Raw genomic sequence first — 16,651 nt, forward strand, 5'->3', positions numbered from 1 at the left:
TGTTGTCAATTTCCAAATTCTCAGCAGTAACTGTAATATAATCCTACCCTCGTTTACAAATTTTATTTAAAACGTTACGCTAGTAAATGGTCACCATACACGGAATTTATTAACGTGGGTGTACTCTGAACACAAAAACTTCCCAACAGAGTTATGAGGAAGGACGATATGGACTGAAATCGGCATTTCATATGTTTCACGATCACCATCCCGAATTGGTTATTGATACGATGTGTAGGTGTTTCAACTCGCCTGCGACATATTTTCCTCATCTTAAATGATGAGATTTTAGTAATGTGGTCAAATCTGTTATTTTTCTGATTAGATCCTCTTTCCGTTTGTGACATTTTGAGTGTAGATCTGCATGGTGATGCTAAATGTATATATAGAAACACTTCTCTGTCGACGCACCGGTCTCTTTCCTTTAAAGTTCATGTCATTTCCTCGGTTTTCGGTTTTCGGTGGTTGCTTTTTATTTACCTTGATATGACTCTACTTAATCAATTTATGAAAGTTAGACATCGCTTTACTACTGTTTCCTTAATATAACTTTGGATTTTCCATCTTTTTCAGTATAAGTTATAAATATTCATAATAATGCTGAAAGACTCATAGTAGATGGTGTGATATAATCTGTACTTATAGTTAAACCTAAAGGTGTGCATATATTACGTGGGAGAAGTTTTTAAATTGGAAAACAATTACGTAATAACTAAAAGAAATATGTAAAATACATTATACATACATTCAATGTCTTTCTTTATTTGAAAATCAATGTAACAAGTAACATAAATATTATGAAATATTATAACAACTGTATATTTACAAATCTGTCAATTCTTTTAGATAATTGTTACACAAATGTAACGCTTGCGCTCTGTAGCAGCACATGCTAGCGTTCGAAATTCTATGATGTGTTATTCTTTTTCATAAACGGATTAATCGTTTGATTCTTATTTTGTGTCTTCATTGGAGTCATTGAAAAATGTGGTTGTATCTTCATGTGTTCCGCTTGTGTTATTTGTTCCTCTAGTTTATGTATGTAACTTTTACTGCATTTCGTCCTATTAGTTTCTAATCACAAAGAAACGTGTCATCGATGACACATGGATGCGTTGTTTCATCAATAGAGTCTGTGTTGCGGTTTGTTTTTTAAACAGCACATTTCATAGGACAATATTTAGTCTCAGAAAGAAATTCCTATAACGGAAATTAAATTCATATTTGGATCTTTTCTTGAATAACAATAGAATCTCCATCGGTCAATTCAAATAAATGAGTATTGTCTATTCGTTACATAACTAAAAAAACCTATTTCACATTACGTTAATCAGACATTACTCAAATTAGATTCCTTTCCATCACGACCAATGAAGTAATGGTTCATCTCTGTGGTTGATGACGATGAACATGTTTGACTCAACAGTGGCGTCGGAGTAGAAATCTCCCCTTTTCGATGGTGTTGCTTTCGCATTAAAAATGGAATTTTTAAATGAAGTGTACGTGAACGTAAAGCTTTCTCTCCAAGGACCTTAAACTGAAATAAACCAAACATACATTTGAAATACATTTTGTTCAAGAAAAAAGAAGAGCTAAAGCTGCCTTTTTGCAATTTCGACAGTATAAATGAGACGCTGGCCTCTTGTCAGGAGCCTCTGGTCTTTGTTTGTCTTGTATGAGTTTTAATTCTAGTTTCTTGTGTATAATTCGGAGTTTGGTATGACGTCCATTATCGGTGAACTACTATACATATTTGTTTAGGGGTCAGCTGAAGGACGCCTCCGGGTGCGGTTGTTTCTCGCTACATTGCAGACCCATTAGTGGCCTTCGGCTGTTGTCTGCTCTATGGTTGAGTTGTTGTCGCTTTGACACATTCCCCATTTCGATTCTCAATTTTATGGATTGTTTATTTTATTCTTTGTTTCTAAAAGCTTTCGAAAACAAGCCACAATACCACAGACACAGCTAACTTATCAAATGATTTAAAAACCAAAAGAAATGATTATTTTTCTGGCTTTTCATTCGAATAGTAAAAGCTATTCCAAGTTTAAGTCTGTTTTGGGGTGAATACAAGTTTGAACTCAATTTGATATTGAAAATCCAATACTCCTACCCTAGATACTCAACCATTTATTGATTAAACTGTTCATTAGCTCAAGTACTAGTATCCTAACAGAGCACACTTATCTTTTAAGTGAAACAAGAATTTGTCAACCTATCCCGAGTTCACCTTTATATATACCCTTTACATGTAAATGAGGGAAAAGTTAGAATATAAGAAATGTCGGAGATAGTATGATTTTAGTGTTGTAAAGGCGATTGCCTAAAAGGCACTAACAACATGATTTGATTTTTTTCGAATCTTTAGGAGTTAATTTTATATTCAAAATCAATGAAAATCTCATTAAATCAATCATGATCGGTTGGGTTACGTTTGTTAACATTAAGTTGGAGAAGGATATGATAGGGTCGGGTTGGGTTGTGTTGTGTTGGTTAAGGATTTGTCTTTTATTTTTATGCCTTTTTGTTTTGGTTATCTAGCTCTTCAACTGTTCGGTTCTTATACATCCTTGAATTTCAAATATTAGGCTTTGAGCGTTCATGATGAAGAAAAATCAAGAGGAGCACTTCGGACGCATGCAATTTATACCGTGTTGTTTTCATATTTAAAGAAGAGCTTGAACAGTTTTGGAATGACATAAACTAAATATTACCATATAAACTCCAATTACAACACCTAAAACGCAACCAGCTACAATATCTGACACGTGATGTCGGTTGTCATACAGGCGTGTAACAGCACACATTAAAGCCAACAAAACCATAGCTGTCTGGGTGAAACATTTTGCAACGGCAGAACATTGAAGGGTTACCTGTTTTTCCATATATAACTAAAAACAAAAAAGATTATTACAGATAAATTATTTATATCGACACGTTTCCATTCATAAGTATCATATCAGATACGGTCAAATAAATTTGGATTCGTTTAAGTTACACTCAACCTTGTTCATATAGAGTGAAATTGAGATGAAAACTAATCTTTAAAAAACAATTTTCAAAAAGTAACTTCATTTTGATGTTTCGTTTCATTCTATTATATACAAAGTGACTTTGTATAATTAAATTCTTTTTTTACTCGTTGATTAGTTTAAACCTTGTATATCTGGTTTATCAAGACTAGAAGGTAGAGGTTATTTTCTCAATTAACCTCGCATAGAACAAAGTATATGCAACCACTACCTACACATACATAATCAGGAATGTGTGATTAAAATTTCAATTTAAAATCTTTGTACTTTCAAGTACCGGGTATTTTCTTAACACACATGTTAATTATATCTACCAGATGGACAGTTTAACATCGATGAATTCTTAATCACGTAGATTTCAAAATTGAATTCATTTTACGTGGGTGATTGAAGCACAATATTAGCAACCATTAGTATAAGCATATGATGCTCATTTCCGTTTGAGCGGCACATGTTGTTTAATAAGTTGCTTTCATCAATAAAATTGAGAATGGAAATAGGGAATGTGTCAAAGAGACAACGTTAAAAATCAAACATTCGGAACATCAAAACCAAAATAAGCCGTAGCACAATAAAAAAAGAAAGAAAGAAAGGACAAAGGTACACTTACGAGAGACTTGCAACCTTGGTTGATAACAATTACAGTGTTCTAAATCTGAAATCCCCAGAAAGAGTTATATTGTGATCATTCCTGTTTGTAATGCCTACAAGATGGGAGCTAAAGGCAACAGTAGTATACCGCTGTTCAAAACTCATAAATTTATGGACAAAAAACAAAATCGGGGTAACAAACTAAAACTGAGGGAAACGCATTAAATATTAGAGGAGAACAACGACACAACATTAAAATGTAACACACACAGCAACGGACTAAGCATTACCAAGGAAGCCAACATATAATTCAAAGAAAAACAGAAAAAAACTATATGCAAATGAAAACAATCGAAAAATTAGCAGTTGCGCAGAAAACTAGTATAGAGATTAAGCAATCCAATTCCCACCAAATGCCGGCTAGCTCTTGTTCTCCCGAAGGGTTAGAAGTTATTGTTCCACAAGAGGTACCCGTGGTAGTGCTCATGGGAAGTAAAACATTAGGTGATAAGACGCATTCAGTGACGTCTAAATCTAGGAGTATGGCGGATATGTAGAAACCGTTGGTTTATCAGCTTCCTTGTAACCAGCAATACTCAATCAAAGAAATCATGATCGAAAACTAAAGTCCTAGCTGGAATATCGTATCAACAGGGAGATATATTTTCCACATGCTGTTGGGATTTAGCTTCACAAAAATGATTTTTTTAATAAATGGAAACTTGTCACTTTATTTTTTTACTGATCAGTTAGAATGTTCTTTTGGTACCTTTTGCCTGTTTTGAAATCCTTTATCGTGTCGTAAAGCTTAGTTCTCAGACGATCCTCATTACACATCAATTTCTTTATGTAGGCGGAGATATGAAGCAGACTTTGCTGTATTTGTGGCATCCAATATTTCAATTTCAACGGGATAGATACGATCAACATAAATCGAATAAACGAAATTTATATAAGAATGCAGGGGATGTGTTTCTATTTTGACAATGTAGTATGTAAATTTGAGGTGTCTACATGGATACTTACCGCTTTAGTTTTTCTTCTTATTGGAGAAGACGTTAATAAGTTGAAAAACTTGTGGCTAATCCATTTGTCATTTTAGATAAATTATGTTTAAACTACTTACCGCCGTGAAAATAGCACTGTACATAGCAAATCCAGCGTGTCCAGATGGAAAGGACAATCTGCTCTCTCTGTCCAGTTTATCACTAATGTTAGCATTTGTACAGTTATAATCCGTTATATATCTGTAAATGAAAAATATAATTTTTTACAGGATTCTCTATTATAAATTCTAAACTTCAAATTCAAACAAATATTCATTTCATTAAACCTGTTAAAGGATTTGGTAAACGGAAACTTATTCACAAACTGATTTCAATAATACACTTTTAATCTGGTTGCTTAGCTTAGCATGGAAAATATGAAGAAGATTTTTTTTATTTTCTTGATTATAAATCAAATTTCTTTTTTCAGCCTTGTGATTTTAAATGAATTACATTTTGTTAAACAGATTTAATTGTATATGTATAAAATTATGAAGTTCAAGTTATAGTGTAGGGAAACTGATTCATAAACTGATTAAAAAAAACCTTTTAATCAGGTTACTTAGCATGCAAAATATGAAAAAAAAATTACTTGATTATATTCAATTTCTCTATTCTTCTAATGCATTACATTTCGTTATGAAGCTCTCATTATATGTAAATAAAATTATGAAACTCAAAGTTACCCTTTAGTGCAATCAATCTTTGAAAAATCTGGCTTACAAACATCGAAAAAATGTGGCCGTAAGCGTCCAATAGCTGGTTTGGCTCCCTGAATTATCAGTTCTATAATAGTAAACCCAAATGCATAGGCACACGAGATCTTCAGAAATACAACCAGATATTTGTTCACGTGGTCGGTCTTTCTAGTTACCCGGTATCTCTCAGATTCATTAAGCATAAACTGAAAGAAAAGTTAAAAAAGAAAAATCACAAAAATACCGAACACCGAGGAAAATTCAAATCGGATATTCCCCTATCAAATGGTAAAACACATCAAACGACATCCTGACTTCGTATAGGCATTTTTTTTATGTAGAAAATGGTGGATTAAACCTGGTTTTATAGCTAGCTAAACCACTTACTTGTATGATAATCACTAACTAAAATAGAGGAAAACTGAGAGATATAAAGATTGACAAATTTGTATTACATATTGCCAATCTTCAACCACAAGTAATTGAATTTCATTGTTTAAATTATGTCACTGAAATGGAGGAAGTGTCTAGTTTCAGAAAAATAAGATAAAACCTAGTATCTAAAATACGTTTGGTAATTCAAAGATAATGTTATATGAATAAACTCAAGTATGATATTATAATTTATTGCAGATATAAATCAAACTATTTTTAGCTTAGACTTATGTCACCCTAATTAGTCGTGTGCTTACTTTTACTTACTGAATACGAATTCTTTCACCTTTTTAAGTTCATTCATTTTAACCAATTTTCTTTTCAGTTCAAGTAACAATGACAGAAATTAGTTTGTGGTTCATTAATAGATAAATAAACAAAACAAATTACAACTGCCAGAACCAGGCTCAAGCTAGCAGCCACTCGCTAGCAGCCACTTCGCTAGCAGCCAGTTTTCAGATATGTCTAAAAACCCAAAAGTTGCATAAGATTCAAACGTACTAAAAAATGTTTTTATTGATATATATATATAATACACAAAATAATCTGTTTTAATATATGATTGAGCAGCCAAAGACACTATTCAATGTTTTTTTTTCAATTTACATGTTATTTCCAGTTCATTATTTCAGAGACAATAGTATTCGCTTTCCGTATACCAAACAGCGTGCTGCACGCATTAAATTTTTAACAGTGCTTGTAGAATCGTAAATAGCTATGAAATTATTTAAATGCATGCAAAATTGTTGTTACATGGTATCGAATTTTCCCTAAGAAATTAATTTGTCATATTGCAAGAAATAGCTTTCCATAGTCTCGGCATCCTGTCAAGTAGTTCCTAAAAAGTATCAATAGTTTTGCATTACAAGAATAGAAAATTGCACTCGTGCTTTGCTATTTTTTTGTCAGACAAATTTGTTTTGACAAAAGATTCTACTTTTGAACAAGCAGAATTCGCTCACATTTGATTATACGAAAGGTTTATTTGTTGTACTTAATGTATGGTGTGCACGGAAAATATAAATTAGGAATTTATAAAAGAAACCTACCTTTGGACTTATGGTGAAGTTGTCCCACCTGGGCCATTTGGCCCATTGGACCTTAGACCATTACCTATCATTTGCACCTAGTGGGTAAAAAAGTATTGCCGTAGGGAATTTTTGACAGCCTTTTGAAAATTTGGGGTAGGCATGTTAGACCCTTTCGACCTAAGTTCGGACCTATGGTGAAGACAAACTATGAGTTGTCCCACCTGGACCTTTTGGCCCATTGGACCCTAGCCCATTACCTGCCATTTCCACCTAGTGGGTAAAAAAGTATTGCCGTAGGGAATTTTTTACACTCTTTTAAAAATTGGGGTAAGGCATTTTTTTTTAAATCTAACTTTGGACCCATGGTGAAGACAAACCATGAGTTGTCCCACCTGGGCCATTTGGCCCATTGGACCTTAGACCATTACCTATCATTTGCACCTAGTGGGTAAAAAAGTATTACCGTAGGGAATTTTTGACAGACTTTTGAAAATTTGGGGTAGGCATGTTAGACCCTTTCGACCTAAGTTCGGACCTATGGTGAAGACAAACTATGAGTTGTCCCACCTGGACCATTTGGCCCATTGGACCTTAGACCATTACCTATCATTTGCACCTAGTGGGTAAAAAAGTATTGCCGTAGGAAATTTTTGACAGACTTTTGAAAATTTGGGGTAGGCATGTTAGACCCTTTCGACCTAAGTTCGGACCTATGGTGAAGACAAACTATGAGTTGTCCCAACTGGACCTTTTGGCCCATTGGACCCTAGCTCATTACCTACCATTTCCACCTAGTGGGTAAAAAAGTATTGCCGTAGGGAATTTTTTACACTCTTTTAAAAATTGGGGTAAGGCATTTTTTTTAAAATCTAACTTTGGACCCATGGTGAAGACAAACCATGAGTTGTCCCACCTGGGCCATTTGGCCCATTGGACCTTAGACCATTACCTATCATTTGCACCTAGTGGGTAAAAAAGTATTACCGTAGGGAATTTTTGACAGACTTTTGAAAATTTGGGGTAGGCATGTTAGACCCTTTCGACCTAAGTTCGGACCTATGGTGAAGACAAACTATGAGTTGTCCCACCTGGACCATTTGGCCCATTGGACCTTAGACCATTACCTATCATTTGCACCTAGTGGGTAAAAAAGTATTGCCGTAGGGAATTTTTGACAGCCTTTTGAAAATTTGGGGTAGGCATGTTAGACCCTTTCGACCTAAGTTCGGACCTATGGTGAAGACAAACTATGAGTTGTCCCACCTGGACCTTTTGGCCCATTGGACCCTAGCCCATTACCTGCCATTTCCACCTAGTGGGTAAAAAAGTATTGCCGTAGGGAATTTTTTACACTCTTTTAAAAATTGGGGTAAGGCATTTTTTTTTAAATCTAACTTTGGACCCATGGTGAAGACAAACCATGAGTTGTCCCACCTGGGCCATTTGGCCCATTGGACCTTAGACCATTACCTATCATTTGCACCTAGTGGGTAAAAAAGTATTACCGTAGGGAATTTTTGACAGACTTTTGAAAATTTGGGGTAGGCATGTTAGACCCTTTCGACCTAAGTTCGGACCTATGGTGAAGACAAACTATGAGTTGTCCCACCTGGACCATTTGGCCCATTGGACCTTAGACCATTACCTATCATTTGCACCTAGTGGGTAAAAAAGTATTGCCGTAGGAAATTTTTGACAGACTTTTGAAAATTTGGGGTAGGCATGTTAGACCCTTTCGACCTAAGTTCGGACCTATGGTGAAGACAAACTATGAGTTGTCCCAACTGGACCTTTTGGCCCATTGGACCCTAGCTCATTACCTACCATTTCCACCTAGTGGGTAAAAAAGTATTGCCGTAGGGAATTTTTTACACTCTTTTAAAAATTGGGGTAAGGCATTTTTTTTAAAATCTAACTTTGGACCCATGGTGAAGACAAACCATGAGTTGTCCCACCTGGGCCATTTGGCCCATTGGACCTTAGACCATTACCTATCATTTGCACCTAGTGGGTAAAAAAGTATTACCGTAGGGAATTTTTGACAGACTTTTGAAAATTTGGGGTAGGCATGTTAGACCCTTTCGACCTAAGTTCGGACCTATGGTGAAGACAAACTATGAGTTGTCCCACCTGGACCATTTGGCCCATTGGACCTTAGACCATTACCTATCATTTGCACCTAGTGGGTAAAAAAGTATTGCCGTAGGGAATTTTTGACAGCCTTTTGAAAATTTGGGGTAGGCATGTTAGACCCTTTCGACCTAAGTTCGGACCTATGGTGAAGACAAACTATGAGTTGTCCCACCTGGACCTTTTGGCCCATTGGACCCTAGCCCATTACCTGCCATTTCCACCTAGTGGGTAAAAAAGTATTGCCGTAGGGAATTTTTTACACTCTTTTAAAAATTGGGGTAAGGCATTTTTTTTTAAATCTAACTTTGGACCCATGGTGAAGACAAACCATGAGTTGTCCCACCTGGGCCATTTGGCCCATTGGACCTTAGACCATTACCTATCATTTGCACCTAGTGGGTAAAAAAGTATTACCGTAGGGAATTTTTGACAGACTTTTGAAAATTTGGGGTAGGCATGTTAGACCCTTTCGACCTAAGTTCGGACCTATGGTGAAGACAAACTATGAGTTGTCCCACCTGGACCATTTGGCCCATTGGACCTTAGACCATTACCTATCATTTGCACCTAGTGGGTAAAAAAGTATTGCCGTAGGAAATTTTTGACAGACTTTTGAAAATTTGGGGTAGGCATGTTAGACCCTTTCGACCTAAGTTCGGACCTATGGTGAAGACAAACTATGAGTTGTCCCAACTGGACCTTTTGGCCCATTGGACCCTAGCTCATTACCTACCATTTCCACCTAGTGGGTAAAAAAGTATTGCCGTAGGGAATTTTTTACACTCTTTTAAAAATTGGGGTAAGGCATTTTTTTTAAAATCTAACTTTGGACCCATGGTGAAGACAAACCATGAGTTGTCCCACCTGGGCCATTTGGCCCATTGGACCTTAGACCATTACCTATCATTTGCACCTAGTGGGTAAAAAAGTATTACCGTAGGGAATTTTTGACAGACTTTTGAAAATTTGGGGTAGGCATGTTAGACCCTTTCGACCTAAGTTCGGACCTATGGTGAAGACAAACTATGAGTTGTCCCACCTGGACCATTTGGCCCATTGGACCTTAGACCATTACCTATCATTTGCACCTAGTGGGTAAAAAAGTATTGCCGTAGGAAATTTTTGACAGACTTTTGAAAATTTGGGGTAGGCATGTTAGACCCTTTCGACCTAAGTTCGGACCTATGGTGAAGACAAACTATAAGTTGTCCCAACTGGACCTTTTGGCCCATTGGACCCTAGCTCATTACCTACCATTTCCACCTAGTGGGTAAAAAAGTATTGCCGTAGGGAATTTTTTACACTCTTTTAAAAATTGGGGTAAGGCATTTTTTTTAAAATCTAACTTTGGACCCATGGTGAAGACAAACCATGAGTTGTCCCACCTGGGCCATTTGGCCCATTGGACCTTAGACCATTACCTATCATTTGCACCTAGAGGGTAAAAAAGTATTACCGTAGGGAATTTTTGACAGACTTTTGAAAATTTGGGGTAGGCATGTTAGACCCTTTCGACCTAAGTTCGGACCTATGGTGAAGACAAACTATGAGTTGTCCCACCTGGACCATTTGGCCCATTGGACCTTAGACCATTACCTATCATTTGCACCTAGTGGGTAAAAAAGTATTGCCGTAGGAAATTTTTGACAGACTTTTGAAAATTTGGGGTAGGCATGTTAGACCCTTTCGACCTAAGTTCGGACCTATGGTGAAGACAAACTATAAGTTGTCCCAACTGGACCTTTTGGCCCATTGGACCCTAGCTCATTACCTACCATTTCCACCTAGTGGGTAAAAAAGTATTGCCGTAGGGAATTTTTTACACTCTTTTAAAAATTGGGGTAAGGCATTTTTTTTAAAATCTAACTTTGGACCCATGGTGAAGACAAACCATGAGTTGTCCCACCTGGGCCATTTGGCCCATTGGACCTTAGACCATTACCTATCATTTGCACCTAGTGGGTAAAAAAGTATTGCCGTAGGGAATTTTTGACAGACTTTTGAAAATTTGGGGTAGGCATGTTAGACCCTTTCGACCTAAGTTCGGACCTATGGTGAAGACAAACTATGAGTTGTCCCACCTGGACCTTTTGGCCCATTGGACCCTAGCCCATTACCTACCATTTCCACCTAGTGGGTAAAAAAGTATTGCCGTAGGGAATTTTTTACACTCTTTTAAAAATTGGGGTAAGGCATTTTTTTTTAAATCTAACTTTGGACCCATGGTGAAGACAAACCATGAGTTGTCCCACCTGGGCCATTTGGCCCATTGGACCTTAGACCATTACCTATCATTTGCACCTAGTGGGTAAAAAAGTATTGCCGGAGGGAATTTTTGACAGACTTTTGAAAATTTGGGGTAGGCATGTTAGACCCTTTCGACCTAAGTTCGGACCTATGGTGAAGACAAACTATGAGTTGTCCCACCTGGACCATTTGGCCCATTGGACCTTAGACCATTACCTATCATTTGCACCTAGTGGGTAAAAAAGTATTGCCGTAGGGAATTTTTGACAGACTTTTGAAAATTTGGGGTAGGCATGTTAGACCCTTTCGACCTAAGTTCGGACCTATGGTGAAGACAAACTATGAGTTGTCCCACCTGGACCTTTTGGCCCATTGGACCCTAGCCCATTACCTACCATTTCCACCTAGTGGGTAAAAAAGTATTGCCGTAGGGAATTTTTAACACTCTTTTAAAAATTGGGGTAAGGCATTTTTTTTAAAATCTAACTTTGGACCCATGGTGAAGACAAACCATGAGTTGTCCCACCTGGGCCATTTGGCCCATTGGACCTTAGACCATTACCTATCATTTGCACCTAGTGGGTAAAAAAGTATTGCCGTAGGGAATTTTTGACAGACTTTTGAAAATTTGGGGTAGGCATGTTAGACCCTTTCGACCTAAGTTCGGACCTATGGTGAAGACAAACTATGAATTGTCCCACCTGGACCTTTTGGCCCATTGGACCCTAGGCCATTACCTATCATTTGCACCTAGTGGCTAAAAAAGTATTGCCGTAGGGAATTTTTGACAGACTTTTGAAAATGTGGGTTAAAAATGTTAGACCCTTAAGACCTAAGTTCGGACCTATGGTGAAGACAAACTATGAGTTGTCCCACCTGGGCATTTGGCCAATTTGACCTTAAATCATTACCTACCAATGTGCCTTTGTGTAAGAAAAGAAAAAAAGCCACATAATAAACACAAGTAAGTTTTCAAATATGTCTGATCAGAGAGAGAATAAGGCTCAGGAGGTAGAAATCTCTAGTTTGCCGGTACCCAGAATCTAAATCACCCATTTATTTATAGGAGCGTACCGAGGAGGGGGTGTCTTTGAAGGTGCTGGTAGCACCTAAAATCAGACCGGCTTCGTCGTTGAATTGCTGACCACGTGCACGCCTCAAGTAAAGTCCATCACGATTGGTGATCCTGGCGTTTGTAGGTTTGAGGTAGAGATCGTTACTCCTTAGATTCACTGTGCAAATAAACTCACAGATATCATAGATACCAGAATTAAAATATCTTAAAATTTCAAACGCATCCACCACGTTTCAGGTACAATCCAGACCCCAATACCTTGTTGACGGGTACACCACCCAAAGCAATCAAGGCTCCAATACCCAAGGCAGGTAGAATGGTTTTAGCTACCATGTGAAGTGCCCTCATTGCCAACCCTCCAAACATGAGTAGGTATCCCCTACTTTTTGCATGTTTTCCTTTATCTGCGTGGTATTCAGCTCCAGATTCATACCACCAGTACATTTTTGGAGAAGCTTCTTAATCTTTTGAACCTGCCGAGAGGTGAGTCACATCTTGTGTTCGCATTGCAGGTTTGCATGGGACAAACGAATGGAGACTTGACAATCTTTCTTGGCAGCCCATTGTAGTTTATTAACTTGACCTTTTGTCAAGTTCAAACCATGTTCGTGATAAGTCATTTATTTATTCCCTTAGAAGATAGTGAGGTGTTCGCCGCGGAGATTGATGGGGGTACCATCCTGATCGGTAAGATAACTGCACATGCGATTGATGGTTTTCAGGGTCACTGGTAAGTACACCAGGTTTTTTGGGGGTTCTTCATACCAGGATCGACGCCGGGAAAGAAACTGTAGATGTTGGATTGCTGGTTTCCGTTCACATAACTCCCATAGATACTATCGCTGTTTGCCAGGATGCTGATGATGTAGATGATACTTACAATGTGTTCCCCTTCTGTATAGCCGTCTAAGACCCTACCGAAGGTGTAAATTTGCCGCTCTTATCACAAGACGGTGTTGATCTTGTCGTAGTCGTCTGAAAAGCCAAAAATGTGTCTCAGGGGTATGTTGAATGACAAAGATCCTTTGTTGGCAGGTTTGGGGATAATGTTACCATAACGTGCTGCAAACCCTGTGTTTTCTGCCTCGTCTTCAGTAGATGAATCCTTGCACCACAGCTGGTTGAGACCTTGGGATTTAGAGAAATCGTCGTGATAAATCAATATTCCCAACATGATGGTGGCAACGCCTGGGTTGTTGATATGTTCGATTAGCTGGCCTGAGAGAAGATATACATGATTCCCTTGTGAATGAGATACACTAGATATGCATCAGCATATGCACTACCGTCGTTCTTTTGCAGTCGCCGCTCTACCAAAAGATAACTTTCAGCGGGATGGAGGAATAAGTCTTGGGTTTTGATATTGATTAGGATTTCACCTGGATTATTCAGGTTGACACCAGCTTGAGGTTCGTATTCGTGAACCTGATATTCCTGAAGACTTTCGTCAGAAGTCAATCCTTCGGTGATTGTGAGGATGTCAGACATAATGTATGTATTTTTAGCGTTGGACGAAGTCGAAGACGGTTTATACCACTTTACCAACCACATGGTCGACGGTTTTGGAGGCCCCTTTTTCAACACCTTTCAAGGCTACTGTGTCAAACAGTCCTCTACCACCGTAGTCGTACTTTTGAGCGAAACCTTTCTTGATTTGCAACATTTATTTATAGGATGCTACGATGAAGCGCCTTATATTCCTCAATGCTGATATGTCTACTCCTTTTCATAGCATCAATAATTTCTTTGAGCACACCATAATTTCCTGCTCGTTAAGCTACAGCACACAGTTCCAAGCGATCGGGAAGATGCTTGAAGTTGGCAGGACGAAACACAAATGGCAGCACAATGCCAAACTTATCCCTCTGATAGATGTGGGATACTATTTCCTTCAACTTGTAACTCTTGTTCGTCTTCGCAGTTTTCAAGAGGGTGGATTTCCTTAATACATGGCACCGGAACTTTTCAAGATCTCTGCAAAGTCGTCAAGGTCGTCGGCGTCGAACGATTATGGTTTATTTTTCACCATGAGTTCCCAGATGCCAAGGGTTCCTTTGTACCTCACACCATCCACGAAAATATCATCGCCGTCAAAAGTAACTGATGAACTTCCGTGTGGTCGGCGGAAGGAGTCATACTGAGCTGCAAATACTGCTGTGCTCGAGTTCCGAGGACGGTGTCTGTAGGTGGTGCAATGGGTAGTAGGTCGGCAGACTCGGGCGTTGGAGGAGAGAGGGCTGGGACTACTGGAGGTAAATCTTCGATTGTTTTGGTGATTTTTTAAACTGCTTTCCGCTGAGCCTCAACTGAGGCTTGAACACTTTGGAAAGGTCCAATCTTGTCAAGGCGGTGCTGCATTTTACTGGATTGAATGTTCCGCTTAGTTTCATCCAACTCCTTTGGGAGTGCCTTACGCTGCTTCGGGACGGGGATTTTGATGAACGTCATTTATTTATAGCGTTGGAACAAACGCCCCTAGGCCTTCAAGTGTTGGTGGGAACGCATTCGAACGCACCTAAGCGTTGGTGTGAACGCTTTCGATTGCCTTCAAACGCCTCCATAGTGTTGGTGTGAATACCTAGTCGACCTCCGGTCGATTGATTATATGCGATAGTTCAAGCGTGGGTCGAATGCCCATCTTCTGAAGATTCAAGTGTCTGAGACATACGTCTTTACGCGGTTTGCATCGGTGACTGTACTGATGACCGAACATAGTCTTGGCGGGCATTTGGGTTGTTGTAGGCATTGGGATCTTCCATTATGTTTATAGCCAACAGACTTTCATCCATATCGGGACAAAAATAATAAAACACAATCCAACCACACTTGTAACACAGTCTTCCTACCTTGCCCGGGGCCGACTCAAATTTACATTTACAGGGCCATTCGTATTTCTTAGGCTGGGGTTCGAACTCTAGCTCCAGTTCTTTTTTAATCTCTGACAATGCATACTCTAGTAACTCTGAATCCTTGTACTTCGAGGGGTTATCTTTGTAACAATTCATTATTGATACTATACCTATAAAACTCATCAAATTGCATCAATATTTTCCATTTGCCTTGGTACTTTTAATATCGATGGTTACAAATCTATAGGGCTTTGACCAGCAATGCTTACACTGAGCGTCAAACTATTCCTTGGTGAGATTATTGCAGTGATCTCGTCGGATTTGGTCGAAATTCTTAGCGTCCTGCTAGAAGAAGCATAGGACGTTGGCATTATCCCGGATAGACTGGCGGGGCAGTTTGAAGTAGTTCTGGCACAGTTTGAAACAATCAATGTTGTGGCGACTACTCACGTAGTAGTCTTCACACCTGCTTATTTTTACTAAGCATCAAGTCGTCGAACACAATGAGGTTTGGTGGAGTTTCCGGGGTTTAGTTCATCGCACCTTTGCTCGAAGAAAAAGTTTCGATACCACTCGGGTGTCGTGGTGGTGGTAAGGCGTTGACCACATCGATCAACGAGTAGGGTGACTTGCCTTTGCACTGTACGAGGTCTAGGATATCTTCCTTAGTGAAGCCTGTTTCCAGCGCTTGCTGCAACAGCCGGTAGATGGGCTGGTGAAGCGATTTCCCGAAGACGTACAATTGATCGTAGTCGAGCCATCCATCGCACAGGAGTATGTTGTTCAACAGCGTTGTCTTACCACAGTCCGACCTCCCAATGATCAACCTTCTGATTGCGGTAGGAGGTAGTGATTGCTCCTGTTGGGGGTGTTGGCACTGTAGGAAATGTCTTCAACGTTCATTTATTTGAATAATATAGCGATAAACTTTTGCTTGAAATGTCGTAGGAAGACGGACATAGTTAACCCCAGCGAGGTAATGACCAGGAACGGGCGACGGAGAAATTGGCAATTGCAAGGTATGTGGTGCCATGAAGTCTCAGTTTGTTGCTACAACTGTTGCAGGGTTCATGGACAAACTAATCAACCGATCACCCATGGAAATGCATCTACCCGGACACAACTTTACCGGGCCAGTGATTAAACTTAGCAAGCACCTGCTCCCTGATGCACCCAGAAAAGCTTGGTCAAACCCCATTAATCGAGTTTACCAGGCTGCATATCAACACGATCTCTGATATGCCCAGCACAAGGATAAAACAGCCCGTAACTCCGTATGTGGCAAAGCTATGCTAGCTTCGCTTAACATCATTCCCAACCCTTCCACACGCGAACGCAGGGACCACAGCATCATCGGACCAATCATCGATACCAAAACTCGATTTGGTCTGAGTATTTAGAAAATAAAAGTTCGCTGGACCGATGATTTAGCTGAGGAGTTGCACAAACCAGTTCGACGCACGTTTCAAAAACTCGGTATAGTAGTGTGGTGTGGATGAGACTTGGGCGATATG

General features: G+C 39.0%; 1 protein-coding gene across 1 annotated transcript in view; it reads right to left on the bottom strand.

The window, feature by feature from the left end:
* Positions 1–735: 735 nt before the first annotated feature.
* Positions 736–16,651, bottom strand: part of LOC143046404 (phospholipid phosphatase 1-like) — a 43,264-nt gene continuing 27,348 nt past the window's right edge. Inside the window, exons 3-6 of the mRNA XM_076219560.1 lie at positions 5,356–5,573; positions 4,750–4,870; positions 2,715–2,891; positions 736–1,537 (exon numbers count right to left, since the gene is read on the bottom strand). Coding sequence (XP_076075675.1) covers positions 1,331–1,537; positions 2,715–2,891; positions 4,750–4,870; positions 5,356–5,573 — 723 coding nt within the window. The 3' untranslated portion in view covers positions 736–1,330. The remainder of the gene's footprint in view (positions 1,538–2,714; positions 2,892–4,749; positions 4,871–5,355; positions 5,574–16,651) is intronic.

The sequence above is a fragment of the Mytilus galloprovincialis genome, chromosome 1 (genome assembly GCF_965363235.1).
Source record: "Mytilus galloprovincialis chromosome 1, xbMytGall1.hap1.1, whole genome shotgun sequence".
Taxonomy (NCBI): Eukaryota; Metazoa; Mollusca; class Bivalvia; order Mytilida; family Mytilidae; genus Mytilus; species Mytilus galloprovincialis.